The 16,908-nt window shown below is 42.9% G+C and overlaps 1 protein-coding gene across 1 annotated transcript; it reads right to left on the bottom strand.

The window, feature by feature from the left end:
* Positions 1 to 11,333: 11,333 nt before the first annotated feature.
* LOC119736567 (G-protein coupled receptor 54-like) lies at positions 11,334 to 12,658 on the bottom strand. Its single transcript, XM_038210582.1, has 3 exons — positions 12,320 to 12,658; positions 11,853 to 11,994; positions 11,334 to 11,713 (listed from the first exon to the last, which is right to left on the bottom strand). The coding sequence occupies exons 1-3, from the start codon at positions 12,656 to 12,658 to the stop codon at positions 11,334 to 11,336; spliced, it is 861 nt and encodes a 286-aa protein (XP_038066510.1).
* Between the last annotated feature and the right edge of the window lie 4,250 nt (positions 12,659 to 16,908).

Here is a 16,908-nt window from a genome sequence, read left to right as displayed (position 1 = left end):
CTCTGACGAAAAAAAAATATCGTTCGTGACATGCTGGGGCTCGAACCTCCAACCCCAAGAACGTCACTCTACCGACTGGGCTACTGGCTCGCACACAACAAATATGGAAATTAAATATATATAAACCTATGATTGCAAAGGGTGGTGACATCAAAAGTCACTTGTCGTCGTCAGTCCTCAAACCCACCCCCTTTGCTCTGACGAAAAAAAAAATGTCATTGGTGACATGCTGGGTCTCGAACCTCCAACCCCAAGACTGACGATCTAAGAACGTCACTCTACCGACTGGGCTACCGGCTCGCACTTACCAAGTACGGAATTTATAATATATATAAACCTATTATTGCAAAGGTTGGTGACGTCAAAAGTCACGTGTCGTCGTCAGTTCTCCACCCCACCCCCTTCGCTCTGACGAAAAAAAAAATCAATGTCGTAAGTGACATGCTGGGGCTCGAACCTCCAACCGGAAGACTGACGATAGAAGAACGTCACTCTACTGACTGAGCTACCGGCTCGCACTCAACAAAAGTTGGAAATTATAATATATATAATCCTATGATTGCAAAGGGTGGTCACATCAAACGTCACTTGTCGTCGTCAGTTTTCCAGCCAACCCTCCTCGCTCTGATGACAAAAAATATATATATCATTGGTAACATGCTGGGGCTCGAACCTCCAACTCCAAGACTGACGATCGAAGAACGTCATTCTACTGACTGAGCTACCGGCTCGCACACAACAAAAATGGAAATTATAATAAATATAAACCTATGATTGCAAAGGGTGGTGACGTCACAAGTCACGTGTCGTCGTCAGTCCTCTATCCCACACCCTTCGCTCTGACAAAAAAATAAATGTCATTGGTGACATGCTGGGGCTCGAACCTATAACCCCAAGGCTGACGATCAAAGAACGTCACTCTACCGACTGGGCTACCGGCTCGCACCTACAAAGTACGGAATTTATTATATATATAAACCTATGATTGCAAAGGGTGGTGACGTCAAAAGTCACGTGTCGTCGTCAGTCCTCCATCCCAACCCTTCGCTCTGTCGAACAAAAAATAAATGTCGTGGGTGACATGCTGGGGCTCGAACCTCGAACCCCAAAACTGACGATCGAAGAACGTCACTATACTGACTGAGCTACGGGCTCGCACTCAACAAAAATGGAAATTATAATATATTTAAACCTATGATTGCAAAGGGTGGTGACGTCACAAGTCACGTGTCGTCGTCAGTCCTCTATCCCATACCCTTGGCTCTGACAAAAAAAAGACGTTGGTGACCCGGTGGGGCTCGAACCTCCAACCACAAGACTGACGATCTAAGAACGTCAATCTTCTGACTGGGCTACCGGCTCGCACTTTCCAATTACGGAATTTATTATATATATAAACCTATGATTGCAAATGGTGGTGACGTCACAAGTCACGTGTCGTCGTCAGTCCTCTATCCCACCCCCTTCGCTCTGACGAAAAAAAAATATCGTTCGTGACATGCTGGGGCTCGAACCTCCAACCCCAAGAACGTCACTCTACTGACTGAGCTACGGGCTCGCACTCAACAAAAATGGAAATTATAATATATATAAACCTATGATTGCAAAGGGTGGTGACGTCACAAGTCACGTGTCGTCATCTATCCCACACCCTTCGCTCTGACAAAAAAAAAGACGTTGGTAACCCGGTGGGGCTCGAACCTTCAACCCCAAGACTGACGATCTAAGAACGTCACTCTTCCGACTGGGCTACCGGCTCGCACTTACCAAGTACGGAATTTATAATATATATAAAGCTATGAATGCAAAGGGTGGTGACGTCAAAGTCACGTGTCGTCGTCAGTCCTCCATCCCAATCCCCTTCGCTCTGACGAAAAAGAAATGTGTTAAGTGACATGCTGGGGATCGAACCTCCAACCCCAAGACTGACGATCGAAGAACGTCACTCTACCGACTGGGCTACCGGCTTGCACTTACCAAGTACGGAATTTATAATATATATAAACCTATGATTGCAAATGGTGGTGACGTCAAAAGTCACGTGTCGTCGTCAGCTCTCCACCCCACCCCCTTCGCTCTGACGGGAAAAAAATAAATGTCTTCAGTGACATGCTGGGGCTCGAACCTCCAACCCCAAGACTGACGATCGAGGAACGTCACTCTACCGACTGGGCTACCGGCTCGCACTTACCAAGTACGGAATTTATAACATATATAAACCTATGATTGCATATGGTGGTGACGTCAAAGTCACGTGTCGTCGTCAGTCCTCCACCCCACCCCCTTCGCTCTGACCAAAAAAAATGTCGTTGGTGACATGCTGGTCCTCGAAACTCCAACCCCAAAACTGACGATCTAAGAACGTCACTCTACCGACTGGGCTACCGGCTCGCACTTACCAAGTACGGAATTTATAATATATATAAACCTATGATTGCAAAGGGTGGTGACATCAAAAGTCACTTGTCGTCATCAGTTTTCCAGCCAACCCTCTTCGCTTACGAAAAAAAAAATATATATCATTGGTGACATGCTGGGGCTCGAACCTCCAAATCCAAGATGACGATCGAAGAACGTCACTCTACTGACTGAGCTACCGTCTCGCACACAACACAAATGGAAATTATAATATATATATCAACCTATGATTGCAAAGGGTGGTGACTTCAAAAGTCACTTGTCGTCGTCAGTCCCCAACCCCACCCCCTTTGCTCTGACGAAAAAAATAAAGACGTTGGTGACCCGGTGGGGCTCGAACCTCTAACCCCAAAACTGACGATCGAAGAACGTCACTCTACTGTCTGAGCTACGGGCTCGCACTCAACAAAAATGGAAATTATAATATATATAAACCTATGATTGCAAAGGGTGGTGACGTCACAAGTCACGTGTCGTCGTCAGTCCACTATCCCACACCCTTCGCTCTGACAAAAAAAAAAGGAAGACGTTGGTGACCCGGTGGGGCTCGAACCTCCAACCCCAAACTGACGATCGAAGAACGTCACTCTACTGTCTGAGCTACGTGCTCGCACTCAACAAAAATGGAAATTATAATATATATAAACCTATGATTCCAAAGGGTGGTGACGTCAAAAGTCACGTGTCGTCGTCAGTTTTCCACCCCACCTCCTTCGCTCTGACGAAAAAAAAAGTCATTGGTGACATGCTGGGGCTCGAACCTATATCCCCAAGACTGACGATCGAAGAACGTCACTCTACCGACTGTGCTACCGGCTCGCACTTACTAAGTACGAAATTTATAATATATATAAACCTATGATTGCAAAGGGTGGTGACGTCAAAAGTCACGTGTCGTCGTCAGTCCTCCATCCCACCCCCCTTCGCTCTGACAAAAATAATAATAAATGTCGTTGGTGACATGCTGGGGCTCGAACGTCCAACCCCAGACTGACGATCTAAGAATGTCACTCTACCGACTGGGCTACTGGCTCGCACTTACCAAGTACGGAATTTATAATATTTATAAACCTATGATTGCAAAGGGTGGTGACGTCAAAAGTCACGTGTCGTCGTCAGTCCTCCACCCCATCCCCTTCGCTCTGACAAAAAAAAAATTGTCGTTGGTGACATGCTGGGGCTCGAACCTCCAACCCCAAGACATACGATAGAAGAACGTCACTCTACCGACTGAGCTACCGGCTCGCACTTAACAAGAATGGCTATTTTAATATATATAATTTATGATTGCACTGGGCGGTGACGTCAAAAGTCACGTGTCGTCGTCAGTTCTCCGACCCACCCCTTCGCTCTGGCGAAAAAAAAAATATGTCATTGGTGACACGCTGGGGCTCGAACCTAGAACACCAAGACTGACGATCTCAGAACGTCTCTCTACCGACTGGGCTACCAGTTCGCACTCAACAAAAATGGATATTAGAATATATATAAACCTATGATTGCAAAGGGCGGTGACGTCAAAAGTCACGTGTCGTCGTCAGTTCTCCACCCCACCCCCTTCGCTCTGACGAAAAAAAAAATCAATGTCGTAAGTGACATTCTGGGGCTCAAACCTCCAACCGGAAGACTGACGATAGAAGAACGTCACTCTACTGACTGAGCTACCGGCTCGCACTCAACAAAAGTTGGAAATTATAATATATATAAACCTATGATTGCAAAGGGTGGTCACATCAAACGTCACTTGTCGTCGTCAGTTTTCCAGCCAACCCTCCTCGCTCTGACGACAAAAAATATATATCATTGGTGACATGCTGGGGCTCGAACCTCCAACTCCAAGACTGACGATCGAAGAACGTCATTCTACTGACTGAGCTACCGGCTCGCACACAACAAAAATGGAAATTATAATAAATATAAACCTATGATTGCAAAGGGTGGTGACGTCACAAGTCACGTGTCGTCGTCAGTCCTCTATCCCACACCCTTCGCTCTGACAAAAAAATAAATGTCATTGGTGACATGCTGGGGCTCGAACCTATAACCCCAAGGCTGACGATCAAAGAACGTCACTCTACCGACTGGGCTACCGGCTCGCACCTACAAAGTACGGAATTTATTATATATATAAACCTATGATTGCAAAGGGTGGTGACGTCAAAAGTCACGTGTCGTCGTCAGTCCTCCATCCCAACCCTTCGCTCTGTCGAACAAAAAATAAATGTCGTTGGTGACATGCTGGGGCTCGAACCTCGAACCCCAAAACTGACGATCGAAGAACGTCACTATACTGACTGAGCTACGGGCTCGCACTCAACAAAAATGGAAATTATAATATATTTAAACCTATGATTGCAAAGGGTGGTGACGTCACAAGTCACGTGTCGTCGTCAGTCCTCTATCCCATACCCTTGGCTCTGACAAAAAAAAAGGACGTTGGTGACCCGGTGGGGCTCGAACCTCCAACCACAAGACTGACGATCTAAGAACGTCAATCTTCTGACTGGGCTACCGGCTCGCACTTTCCAATTACGGAATTTATAATATATATAAACCTATGATTGCAAAGGGTGGTGACGTCACAAGTCACGTGTCGTCGTCAGTCCTCTATCCCACCCCCTCTGACAAAAAAAAAGGACGTTGGTGACCCGGTGGGGCTCGAACCTCCAACCACAAGACTGACGATCTAAGAACGTCAATCTTCTGACTGGGCTACCGGCTCGCACTTTCCAATTACGGAATTTATAATATATATAAACCTATGATTGCATATGGTGGTGACGTCAAAGTCACGTGTCGTCGTCAGTCCTCCACCCACCCCCTTCGCTCTGACCAAAAAAAATGTCGTTGGTGACATGCTGGTCCTCGAAACTCCAACCCCAAAACTGACGATCTAAGAACGTCACTCTACCGACTGGGCTACCGGCTCGCACTTACTAAGTACGAAATTTATAATATATATAAACCTATGATTGCAAAGGGTGGTGACGTCAAAAGTCACGTGTCGTCGTCAGTCCTCCATCCCACCCCCCTTCGCTCTGACAAAAATAATAATAAATGTCGTTGGTGACATGCTGGGTCTCGAACGTCCAACCCCAAGACTGACGATCTAAGAATGTCACTCTACCGACTGGGCTACTGGCTCGCACTTACCAAGTACGAAATTTATAATATTTATAAACCTATGATTGCAAAGGGTGGTGACGTCAAAAGTCACGTGTCGTCGTCAGTCCTCCACCCCATCCCCTTCGCTCTGACAAAAAAAAAATTGTCGTTGGTGACATGCTGGGGCTCGAACCTCCAACCCCAAGACATACGATAGAAGAACGTCACTCTACCGACTGAGCTACCGGCTCGCACTTAACAAGAATGGCTATTTTAATATATATAATTTATGATTGCACTGGGCGGTGACGTCAAAAGTCACGTGTCGTCGTCAGTTCTCCGACCCACCCCTTTCGCTCTGGCGAAAAAAAAAATATGTCATTGGTGACACGCTGGGGCTCGAACCTCCAACTCCAAGACTGACGATCGAAGATCGTCATTCTACTGACTGAGCTACCGGCTCGCACACAACAAAAAAGGAAATTATAATAAATATAAACCTATGATTGCAAAGGGTGGTGACGTCACAAGTCACGTGTCGTCGTCAGTCCTCTATCCCACACCCTTGGCTCTGACAAAAAAAAAGGACGTTGGTGACCCGGTGGGGCTCGAACCTCCAACCACAAGACTGACGATCTAAGAACGTCAATCTTCTGACTGGGCTACCGGCTCGCACTTTCCAATTACGGAATTTATAATATATATAAACCTATGATTGCAAAGGGTGGTGACGTCACAAGTCACGTGTCGTCGTCAGTCCTCTATCCCACCCCCTCTGACAAAAAAAAAGGACGTTGGTGACCCGGTGGGGCTCGAACCTCCAACCACAAGACTGACGATCTAAGAACGTCAATCTTCTGACTGGGCTACCGGCTCGCACTTTCCAATTACGGAATTTATAATATATATAAACCTATGATTGCATATGGTGGTGACGTCAAAGTCACGTGTCGTCGTCAGTCCTCCACCCCACCCCCTTCGCTCTGACCAAAAAAAATGTCGTTGGTGACATGCTGGTCCTCGAAACTCCAACCCCAAAACTGACGATCTAAGAACGTCACTCTACCGACTGGGCTACCGGCTCGCACTTACCAAGTACGGAATTTATAATATATATAAACCTATGATTGCAAAGGGTGGTGACGTCACAAGTCACGTGTCGTCGTCAGTCCACTATCCCACACATTTCGCTCTGACAAAAAAAAAAGGAAGACGTTGGTGACCCGGTGGGGCTCGAACCTCCAACCCCAAACTGACGATCGAAGAACGTCACTCTACTGTCTGAGCTACGTGCTCGCACTCAACAAAAATGGAAATTATAATATATATAAACCTATGATTCCAAAGGGTGGTGACGTCACAAGTCACGTGTCGTCGTCAGTCCTCTATCCCACACCCTTCGCTCTGACAAAAAAAAGAAAGACGTTGGTGACCCGGTGGGGCTCGAACCTCCAACCCCAAACTGACGATCGAAGAACGTCACTCTACTGTCTGAGCTACGGGCTCGCACTCAACAAAAATAGAAATTATAATATATATAAACCTATGATTGCAAAGGGTGGTGACGTCACAAGTCACCTGTCATCGTCAGTCCACTATCCCACACATTTCGCTCTGACAAAAAAAAAGGAAGACGTTGGTGACCCGGTGGGGCTCGAACCTCCAACCCCAACCTGACGATCGAAGAACGTCACTCTACTGTCTGAGCTACGTGCTCGCACTCAACAAAAATGGAAATTATAATATATATAAACCTATGATTCCAAAGGGTGGTGACGTCACAAGTCACGTGTCGTCGTCAGTCCTCTATCCCACACCCTTCGCTCTGACAAAAAAAAGAAAGACGTTGGTGACCCGGTGGGGCTCGAACCTCCACCCCAAACTGACGATCGAAGAACGTCACTCTACTGACTGAGCTACGGGCTCGCACTCAACAAAAATGGAATTTATAATATATATTAACCTATTATTCCAAAGGGTGGTGACGTCAAAAGTCACGTGTCGTCGTCAGTTTTCCACCCCACCTCCTTCGCTCTGACGAAAAAAAAAAGTCATTGGTGACATGCTGGGGCTCGAACCTATATCCCCAAGACTGACGATCGAAGAACGTCACTCTACCGACTGTGCTACCGGCTCGCACTTACTAAGTACGAAATTTATAATATATATAAACCTATGATTGCAAAGGGTGGTGACGTCAAAAGTCACGTGTCGTCGTCAGTCCTCCACCCCACCCCCTTCGCTCTGACAAAAAAAAATTGTCGTTGGTGACATGCTGGGGCTCGAACCTCCAACCCCAAGACATACGATCGAAGAACGTCACTCTACCGACTGAGCTACCGGCTCGCACTTAACAAAAATGGATATTATAATATATATAATTTATGATTGCACTTGGCGGTGACGTCAAAAGTCACGTGTCGTCGTCAGTTCTCCAGCCTACCCCCTTCGCTCTGACGAAAACAAAAATGTCATTGGTGACATGCTGGAGCTGGACCCTCCAACTCCAAGACTGCCGATCGTACGGAATTTAAAATATATATAAACCTATGATTGCAAAGGGCGGTGACGTCAAAAGTCACGTGTCGTCGTCAGTTCTCCACCCCACCCCCTTCGCTCTGACGAAAAAAAAATATGTCGTAAGTGACATGCTGGGGCTCGAACCTCCAACCCCAAGACTGACGATCGAAGTAAGAAATTTATAATATATATAAACCTATGATTGCAAAGGGTGGTGACGTCGAAAGTCACGTGTCGTCGTCAGTCCTCCATCCCAACCCCCTTCGCTCTGACGAAAATAATAATAAATGTAGTTGGTGAACTTACCAAGTACGGAATTTATAATATATATTAACCTATGATTGCAAAGGGTGGTGACGTCAAAAGTCACGTGTCGTCGTCAGTTCTCCACCCAACCCCCTTCGCTCTGACGAAAATAGGTCTAACGGAAAGGCTCCCACGCCTAAACAATAGTTCTGTAAAGCTTGCTTAGGCCAAAAAAAAAAAATATTCGGTCTCTGGTCAGACCAAAGTTCCGAAATTGACGCGGCCACGCGGCTTTTTTTTTTTTTTTGCTTTTTTTTTTTTTCTTCAAGCTTGGATTGTACAGACAAGGTGGGGTACTATTTTGCTTTTTTGGTGTCCTCATGTACATTGGTGTCCTCCATAATTTGCCTTGGTGCTTTTGATCATTTGCCTTGGTGCAATTTCCCATTCCTTGGTGCTCTTTGGTAAAAAAAAATTGAGGAGGTGCGGAAATAGAGGGCGCTGTTGGAGCTACCGCGGAACATTTTGGAAAAAAAAAAAGATCGACGCGCATGCTTAAAATCGACGCGCGCGCTGACCAGAGACCGACTTATTTTTTTTTTTTTGGCCTTATATCAAGTCGTTAGGTTCAAATTTATTGAATGATTGTAATTAAAACACTGCTGGATCATCATGCCCGGTGGCTGCTGCATGCAGAAATACCAACATCAGGCTGATACGATTGTTTATTGTGTAGAATAGTGTTGAAATGATATGTTGGCAGATCCCCATTTAGTCAATGTCTTTGTTAGAGGGGCGCTATAGTCAGAAGCCATAAACCAGTTTGCCATTCAGCCAGAGATCGCGCCCAAAGTCACGATGCTTACATTAGCAATGTTGGAAACCCGGGAAATAGTAAACGGGGATCATTCTGAGAGGATACGGCTATTAATTACAAATCTTTAAAAGAAACCGCACAGGGAAACTGACTAAGTGTAATATAATTATTTTATGGTTGAACAAAGAAATTGACTGGAGCGGAGTTTCAACCTGCGACCTTCGGATTACCGTTCCGGTGCTCTACCAACTGTTATTTGAAACAACTAACAAAGAGACGCTCTGATAAAGTAGATGGTACAAAATACTGTTTAGCGGAAATAGTATCCAGTCAATTCACTATCAGTTCATTTAAAATATCGATGAAACGCAACTTGAATTTACATTTATTTCATCCTCGCTATACTATAAAGAAGACAGGGTGTGTGTATGTGGGTTTGTTTTAGCATTCAACATGGGATGTTGATAGATGACAATATAGGGTCAACAATTCCCTAAGGTCCACAACTGACGATCGTGAACAAAACATGTGGGAGGTCATCCTAAAAAGTTAGAGTGCCTACAAAAGAGGGACAATAGACCTTTCCGAGGGTACGCCATCTTGAAAATCAAAGCGAGGCAAACAACGCACACAAATCTGGCGGGCGACAGGCCCCTCAACCGCGATCCCCCACCCCCAAGCGGGCGAGGTGAAGCCTCGTCTATACATAGTAACTCTACCAATAAATAAATGTCAGCCACTACAACATGTAGCACTAGCGAGATGCGAAACAATTTCTCGAACTTTGCAAAACACGTCTAAATATAAGGGTACTTGGATCTTAGTACAGTTTTCGATCGAAAAAAACAAACAAACAACTAAACAATTAAATAGGAATAAATAAATACGTAATTTTATACAAACTATACTGGTTCTTTCGCATTTAATGTATGTTGCAAAACATTAACAGAATATACGAATACTTGTCCCTATTTTTTTTCAAATATACTTTAAATACATCTATTTTTCTCTTCACGATTTTGAAATAAATAAATCAAAATTAAACTAAGCAGATGGTAATGATTTCATATTTCAAATCTAGAAGACTTACACAAAACGATCATTTTTACCAACTGCAAAAACATAAACCACTTCGATCCTTTTCCTTTTGGACATTAAGAACATGTAATATTTTTACAAATATTTATTTGGGTGATGAAAAAAAATTGCTGCAGACCCTTATTAGTTCTGGTGCAGAAATAGAAATTACTTTTAACCTTCACAAATTGAAGTCATGTCACAAATTGAAATATATTTTGTTAACTCTATTTAATATACAACACACTGTAAAATTATTAAAACATTTGTGCAAAACTTTGCGTATTCTCGTTAGTAAACGAATCAAAAGTTGGCTAGATCTATCGTCCCATAATAGAATTGATTTTGAAAGAGTTCATGGTTTAAGAGTACTTTTTGCCGATAGCTATGTGCGATGTATAACGACATGTCCGAAAAGACGTTCAGCGAAGCTGTATAAAGGCACACATGATAATTTATCTCAATTTATGCCTGTCTCAAAAGTAACCTATATACCGAACTACTACCCCGAAAACTGAGATTAAAGATGGTACTGGTAAACACCTTGTGAAATTATTCCTTCTGGTTATATTTCATATAGAAACGAGGAATTGTTGTGGGTGAATTCAAACGTCTAGCCAATTGATTGATTTTTGGAAATAAAGAGTTCTGTACATAGGCCTACTTGTGCTCAAATGGACGAAATCGTGTTTCGTGATCAAAAGTTTGATCGAAAAGTGAAATGTCCCCTGAGCTGAAACTTCAATAGGTTATGTTTTTAACATTCTTCTTTGCATTGTGAGTGGTGTTATTATTAACAAATAAAATGCATGAAAAGCACTAATTCTGTATGCCTTATTTAAGGGAGCCAAATCCATTCAAATTGGCTCATTTCGATGCATGCGGCAGCTAAGGTGAGGTCTGGCAGCCGACGCTCAGACTCTCCATGCTCGTGTGCTGACACGGAGAAGGGGCCATCGCGGAAAACGCGTTGATCTGTGCGATATCGCCACTTCTTTTTGGCGTGGTTCGTGATGAAACCGTCTGATCGCGCGCAAGCATTCCGCGTAAGCCGGAAGGTGTTTTCTGAAACCGGTACCGGCAAATGGGTAAATGAAAGGGTTGACCACACTGTTCAGGTACACGATCAAATTGGCTATGTCCGAGCCGATTAGGTAAAGGGACTGAAGGCAAGGAAGTCGGGGTCCCACGCCAACCACATCATGAGCAAGCGATACGGCAGCCACGACAGCGCAAAGACCGCGATCACAACCATGATTAAACGGAGAGTTCGGTGCATGCGTTGGGAGCTTCTGGCCGTGCTGGTACCCGACGCTGTAGCGGAACCTGTTGTCTTCTGTCGAAGCTTCAGCCAGATCTTCAGGTAGCACACGGAGATGAAAATCAGCGGAACGATGTACATTGTGATGGCGGTGTAGGTCTGGAAAACCTTCTGGCCGTATTCCCAAGGAAACCAAATGGTGCAAAAGACAGCATGAAGGGATACTTTGACCGAGTAGACGATGACCGGAACATACATCGCAAATGACACTGAGAGCAAAACAAAAGCAGGAAACGAACTACAGATCAAGACCTTCAAAATAGTAACCGTGAATACTAAATCACTAGAAAGACATCCATAAATCTTCTTTTTTTTTTTTTTTTTTTACCGTCGCCTGATGTCACTTACCAGCCCACAGAATGACTATACCGAACAGAAAAACCCGTTTGCGTCTTTCGGTGTGTTTGACGGCCTCCAGCGGGTACGCAACCAATCTCCATCGGTCGTATGACATCATCGCCAACGTAAGTACCGTCACCTCAACAATAACCTGTCATCGGATGAATGTGTCAGGGCAATGAAAGCTTTTAGTTTTATCCATAATAAAATTGAAAAGAGTTGTACCCCCCCCCCCACTGCTGATGTATTAAGGACTCAAACGGTAAGTTGTAACTTCGTATTAGTTTATACGTCTCCCGTAATCACAACAAAAATGGTTTGCGAGCTAAAGAATAGGAAGATCAAATTACGTTTTTAAATGCTTCATGAAAAATCCTCCAAACACTCTAAGTAATTCAATTTTGCTTGTCTTTTCTTATAGGAGATTGGTTGAAACAAGTTGCATGTAAATTGTGTAGCACCGCCCCAGTACGTACGTGTCGAAGGTAGAACGTGGGCCAGCAGTTGAGGCCCACCGACACGGCGTAGCCAAAGGTGTCCAGGGTGTTGGACAAGGCTTTAAAGATCAACAGGAGGATGTCAGTCAGCGCCAGGTTGGCGAAGGAGAAGTTGGTCGTCGTGTGCATGTCACGGTAGCGCACCACGATGTAGATAACGGCCGAGTTGCCCACGAGACCCACTGCGATTACCACAAATGTGAAGACGCCGATGGCCTTCTGCACAGGCTGACCGAATAGCGGGTCGACGGGAAGCGGCTGAGTTGGGTCTGTCTCGTTCGAGATCGGGGGTAGGGTGGATAGCACGACCGATGCCATGGTCTGTATCTTCTGCATGCATTTGAACATAAAGTTTGGAGCCCCTGACCGCATTAGGAATACTTATATTTCAACAAAGCATTATTGCCATGAGGCTGTTACTGAAGATGTTTCAGGATTAAACCATGCATTTCAGACGTCCATATGGCTCTGTGTTAAATACGATAGTCGTGATTGCAACAACAGTTTTGTCTATTAAGTAGTTTAGGGCCTATTGAGCACACTTTGACCTTTTCTAAAGAAATATGAGAGGTCACGTAAATATGCAAATATGTATATACAGATATAAATATTAATTAAGGAAGGTGGGAATTTTCGGCACAGTTTGACCTATTGTATGGATGGGATGGATATGGAATAGGTTAGGTTAAAATGTTTGAGCACAGTTTGACCTTTTCTATGGGAAAGATTGCATAAGGTATGGAAAAATAAACAATGTTATGGCACATTTTGACCTTAGCCCGAGATATAAAATGGGTGTCACTCGATTGTGCAAGTCCCTGTGAACGTACAGCTGGTCGGATAATCCCCTGAAAATAGACGGTATTGTCGTATATAACTTTCCATGTGGTCAGTGGACTATGGATTAGTGGTTAATCCGATTGATCGCACACGAGATTAGGCTGCATGTCGGCCTGTTTTTGGGGGATCAAAAAAAAAATACGCACGCTTTTGTGTGTGCAAAATAGTGATATCTATAATTGGAGGTTGAAATTCAGAAATGAAAAGAGGGATAAGTAACCGCGTGCACGTTGTGGGCATCGTGACGTTTTTCTTGATGATTATATCAATAACGTTAAATGTTTGATATGGTACGTATTCCAACCTTCGAACGTTCAGAACGTTTGCAATTCCACGTCCGTCGTTCCAACGACAAATTCTGTGTTGCAAACTGTAAATGTCTATAAACCCAATGTGTCGTCGGAGTTTGGTTGTGATCACATTCTCCCTTTAACCGAAAATGTAGTTATCAGTGTCTTTCTTTTTGAGGAAGATGTTATCGTAGACATCAGAGCATGTTTGGTTACTTGGGAGGGATTGTATCCCACAGTGAAAGGCATTCACCTAAATAGACAACAGTGGAAGTCGCTGAAAAGCGTTCAACGTTGGTAGATGACTTTATATACGAGATGTAATGTGAGAGAAAAAACGAACAGAAAAATACTGACAATAACACGCATGCATGCTTTCTCTTCATAGTGTTTAATAGTTTAAAAATAATTATAATAGTTATAATATTCGTTATAGCTGCGAGTGCGAGATCAAAAAACAGCTGTGGTGATTGCACAACGTGTTGCAACATCGTACACATTGTCTCACAATATTCGACTATTCATGCCAGAAATCGTCTTTTTACCAAGTATGTTGATATGCACGTCAAAAAGAGGGTCGAAGAACCTGAAAACGGTAGGTCAGTGTTGTATCATTGTTGTCATGTCGATGGATAGTATAATTCCAACAAAATGTTTGATTCAACAGTATTTTTAATGTTTGTTTACAGTAATTTACCTAATGTCTGTTTGCTGACTTGATTTAGATTAAAATGTTTCCAGTTGTTTTCCTATTGTTGATATAAAAACATCCTGTATAGTTATGTAAAATATTTTGAGATAAAAAAAGAGTAATATAAAAAAGATGACCAATCTCAAAAGTGTTTTTATTGCAAATACTTCAGCGTTAACATTAAAGGTTGCAGAGAATAAGTGAAATAGCAAAAATGAGTAGCAGCAAAATGAGCAAATGAGCATGAAAAGAGCAAGGAAGGAGCATTGAATGAGCAAATGAGCAATAGATGAGCAAGAAATGAGCAGAATGAGTACCAAAAATGAGTAGAATGAGCAACAATATGAGTATAATGAGCAGAATGAGCAGAAAATGAGCAGAATGAGCAGGAATGAGCAGGAATGAGCAGACATTTGAGTACAATGAGCAGAATGAGCACAGAATTGAGTAAAATGAGCAGGATAAGCAGCAAAATGAGTAAAATGAGTAGAATGAGCAGCAAAATGAGTAAAATGAGTAGAATGAGCATAAAATGAGCAGAATGAGCAGAATGAGCTGGAATGAGCAGACGTTTGAGTAAAATGAGCAGAATGAGCACAGAATTGAGTAAAATGAGCAGGATGAGCAGCAAAATGAGTAAATTAGTAGAATGAGCACAGAATTGAGTATAATGAGCAGAATGCTACTTTTCGAGACTGGTTGGAAGATCCCAGAGAAGCAGCTCATGAAATGAGGAGCGAAAAACATGAAAAGTACATCAACAAGGGTATGGGTGAAGATCAGGCCAAGGAAAAGGCCGATAGGAAGACCCTCTGGGCAGTCAAGCGAATCTTTTTAACAAGTACAAGGGGTTTCTGTCAAGCTACCAAAACTGAAAGATAGTGACACTCATCAAGATATTGTGGACAATCTCGAAGAAAAACCATTAAAGGTGTCGACGTACAAAAGGCTCTCAGCAGAATTATGCCTAAACACCAGATGAAATTTGACGGACTATTCCAACGAGATGAAGAAGACGTCAGCGAGAAAGACAGTGATGATTAAAGACTAGTTAACATTACAATGACGATATAATTGCGAAGAAATACATTGGGACAGTCAAAAATAAAACACGAGTGTTTCAGTGAGAAATGACGTCAATAAAGCAATAATGTTATCATGTATATACTTTCTGCAGTTGTATTTTTCTTTGTTAGTGTTGTTTTACAGTTAAACAATCGGAAAAGCCTACTATCAGCAATAAAATTAGTGTTTGGACACGCCCTCTAAATAACCCCCGTAAATGGTCGTAAATGCTTTAACAAACCCAGTCATCCTTGATTTTGTAAACAAGTCCGGCACGGTGCTACTGGTTCAACTAGGGTTCGGTGGATTCCTGTACAGTAACGTTAAAGGGGCACCGTTTCATCGATAATTTACAATTCATCGATAATTTACAATTGCCGTGCGGCAATTGCAGATAAGACGAGTAAAACATATCCTGAGTGTATCGCTCCATTCAGTGCACAATGTCCATAAATTCAATAAAAATGACTTTAAAATAATTCTTGAAATAGACAACCGTACTCGTTACATTCTGATTAACGCAAAATTCATTTTGCCATCTGTCGCTGCTTTCTTTACGAACGGATCCTAGACACCAGGATAAACGACTGTTCTGAGCTCTAGTACCGCGTGATAACGGGCATTAATACCCGTTGGCGCGTAATCGCGAATTTTCCATTGTGTTGGGTTTTTGCACGACATCTAAAACGGAAATATTCATAAAACTGTAACTAAAACTACTTGTTATTTAAGATATTATTGTTCCAAATTATTTTAAAAATAAATTCTTCAGGATATAACAGATGATATTGTGCAGTTTTTGTCGTCATAGATGAAGTATTTACCCGGGAAATAAACGTCAAATTTACCATGGTTATATAGTTATCACTTATCAGAATTCAATAATAAAGACCAAAAACGTAGACTCATGAATATTCAAAAATATAATTCGCTGGCTTGACAGACTTCGAGGCCAGATCGGGCGAAGAGCCTTGCAAATATGAAAGCCACCGCGCGCAGTGGTCTTTGTTGAAAAGTATTCATGGTATTTGCCACCAGGCCGTTATCACGCGTCTAACCAGGAGTTGGGCCGAGTCGTTAATCCTTGTGTGTAGGATCCGTGCTTTACGCAAGTGAATGTTCCTCCTATCTCAACTTCGAGCATTCGGAAATCCAATTACTTTTTGTATCGATCGGATTAACTTCGTAACAATACTAGTGCGCTGACTTAGCACGCGCCCCTCTCCCGTCTATTGTCAGGGGATTATCCGACGCAGCTGTTCATTCACATTGCGCCACCAGTTGCAATATACATGTAGATACATAGATATACAGTATTGAAATTGTTATATTTTTTTCCATACCTTATGCAATCTTTCCCATAGAAAAGATTAATTAATTAATATTTATATCTGTATATACATATTTACATAGTTATGTGACCTTTCATATTTCTTTAGAAAAGGTCAAAGTGTGCTCAATAGGCCCCCTAAACTACTTATATAGAAGCTGGTGTCGGGGTGATTACTAGGTACAGTAACTTTGTCTTGTTTTTAAAGATGAAGTACATCGCCACTTTTTATGCAGTGATTCCTTTTTTGTGTACTATACTGACGTTTGAAAAAAAGGCTATTCTCATACAAACTGGTCCATGTGAGTTCACTGCAACACGAGTATCATATAGTGCTTTCAGTTTAGTGATA

Source organism: Patiria miniata, unplaced genomic scaffold (genome assembly GCF_015706575.1).
Source record: "Patiria miniata isolate m_02_andy unplaced genomic scaffold, ASM1570657v1 HiC_scaffold_3, whole genome shotgun sequence".
Lineage (NCBI taxonomy): Eukaryota > Metazoa > Echinodermata > Asteroidea > Valvatida > Asterinidae > Patiria > Patiria miniata.
Note: the sequence above shows the minus strand (reverse complement) of the source record. Positions and strands in the feature narration are given on the sequence as shown.

What these genes read in the sequence shown, in the direction of transcription:
- LOC119736567 (XM_038210582.1), bottom strand. Translation starts at nt 12,658, where the DNA reads ATGGCATCGGTCGTGCTATCCACCCTACCCCCGATCTCGAACGAGACA. An exon ending in CCACGTTCTACCTTCGACAC is followed by an intron (nt 11,995 to 12,319) that starts GTACGTACTGGG and finishes ATCCGATGACAG; the next exon opens with GTTATTGTTGAGGTGACGGT. An exon ending in TATAGTCATTCTGTGGGCTG is followed by an intron (nt 11,714 to 11,852) that starts GTAAGTGACATC and finishes TTTTGCTCTCAG; the next exon opens with TGTCATTTGCGATGTATGTT.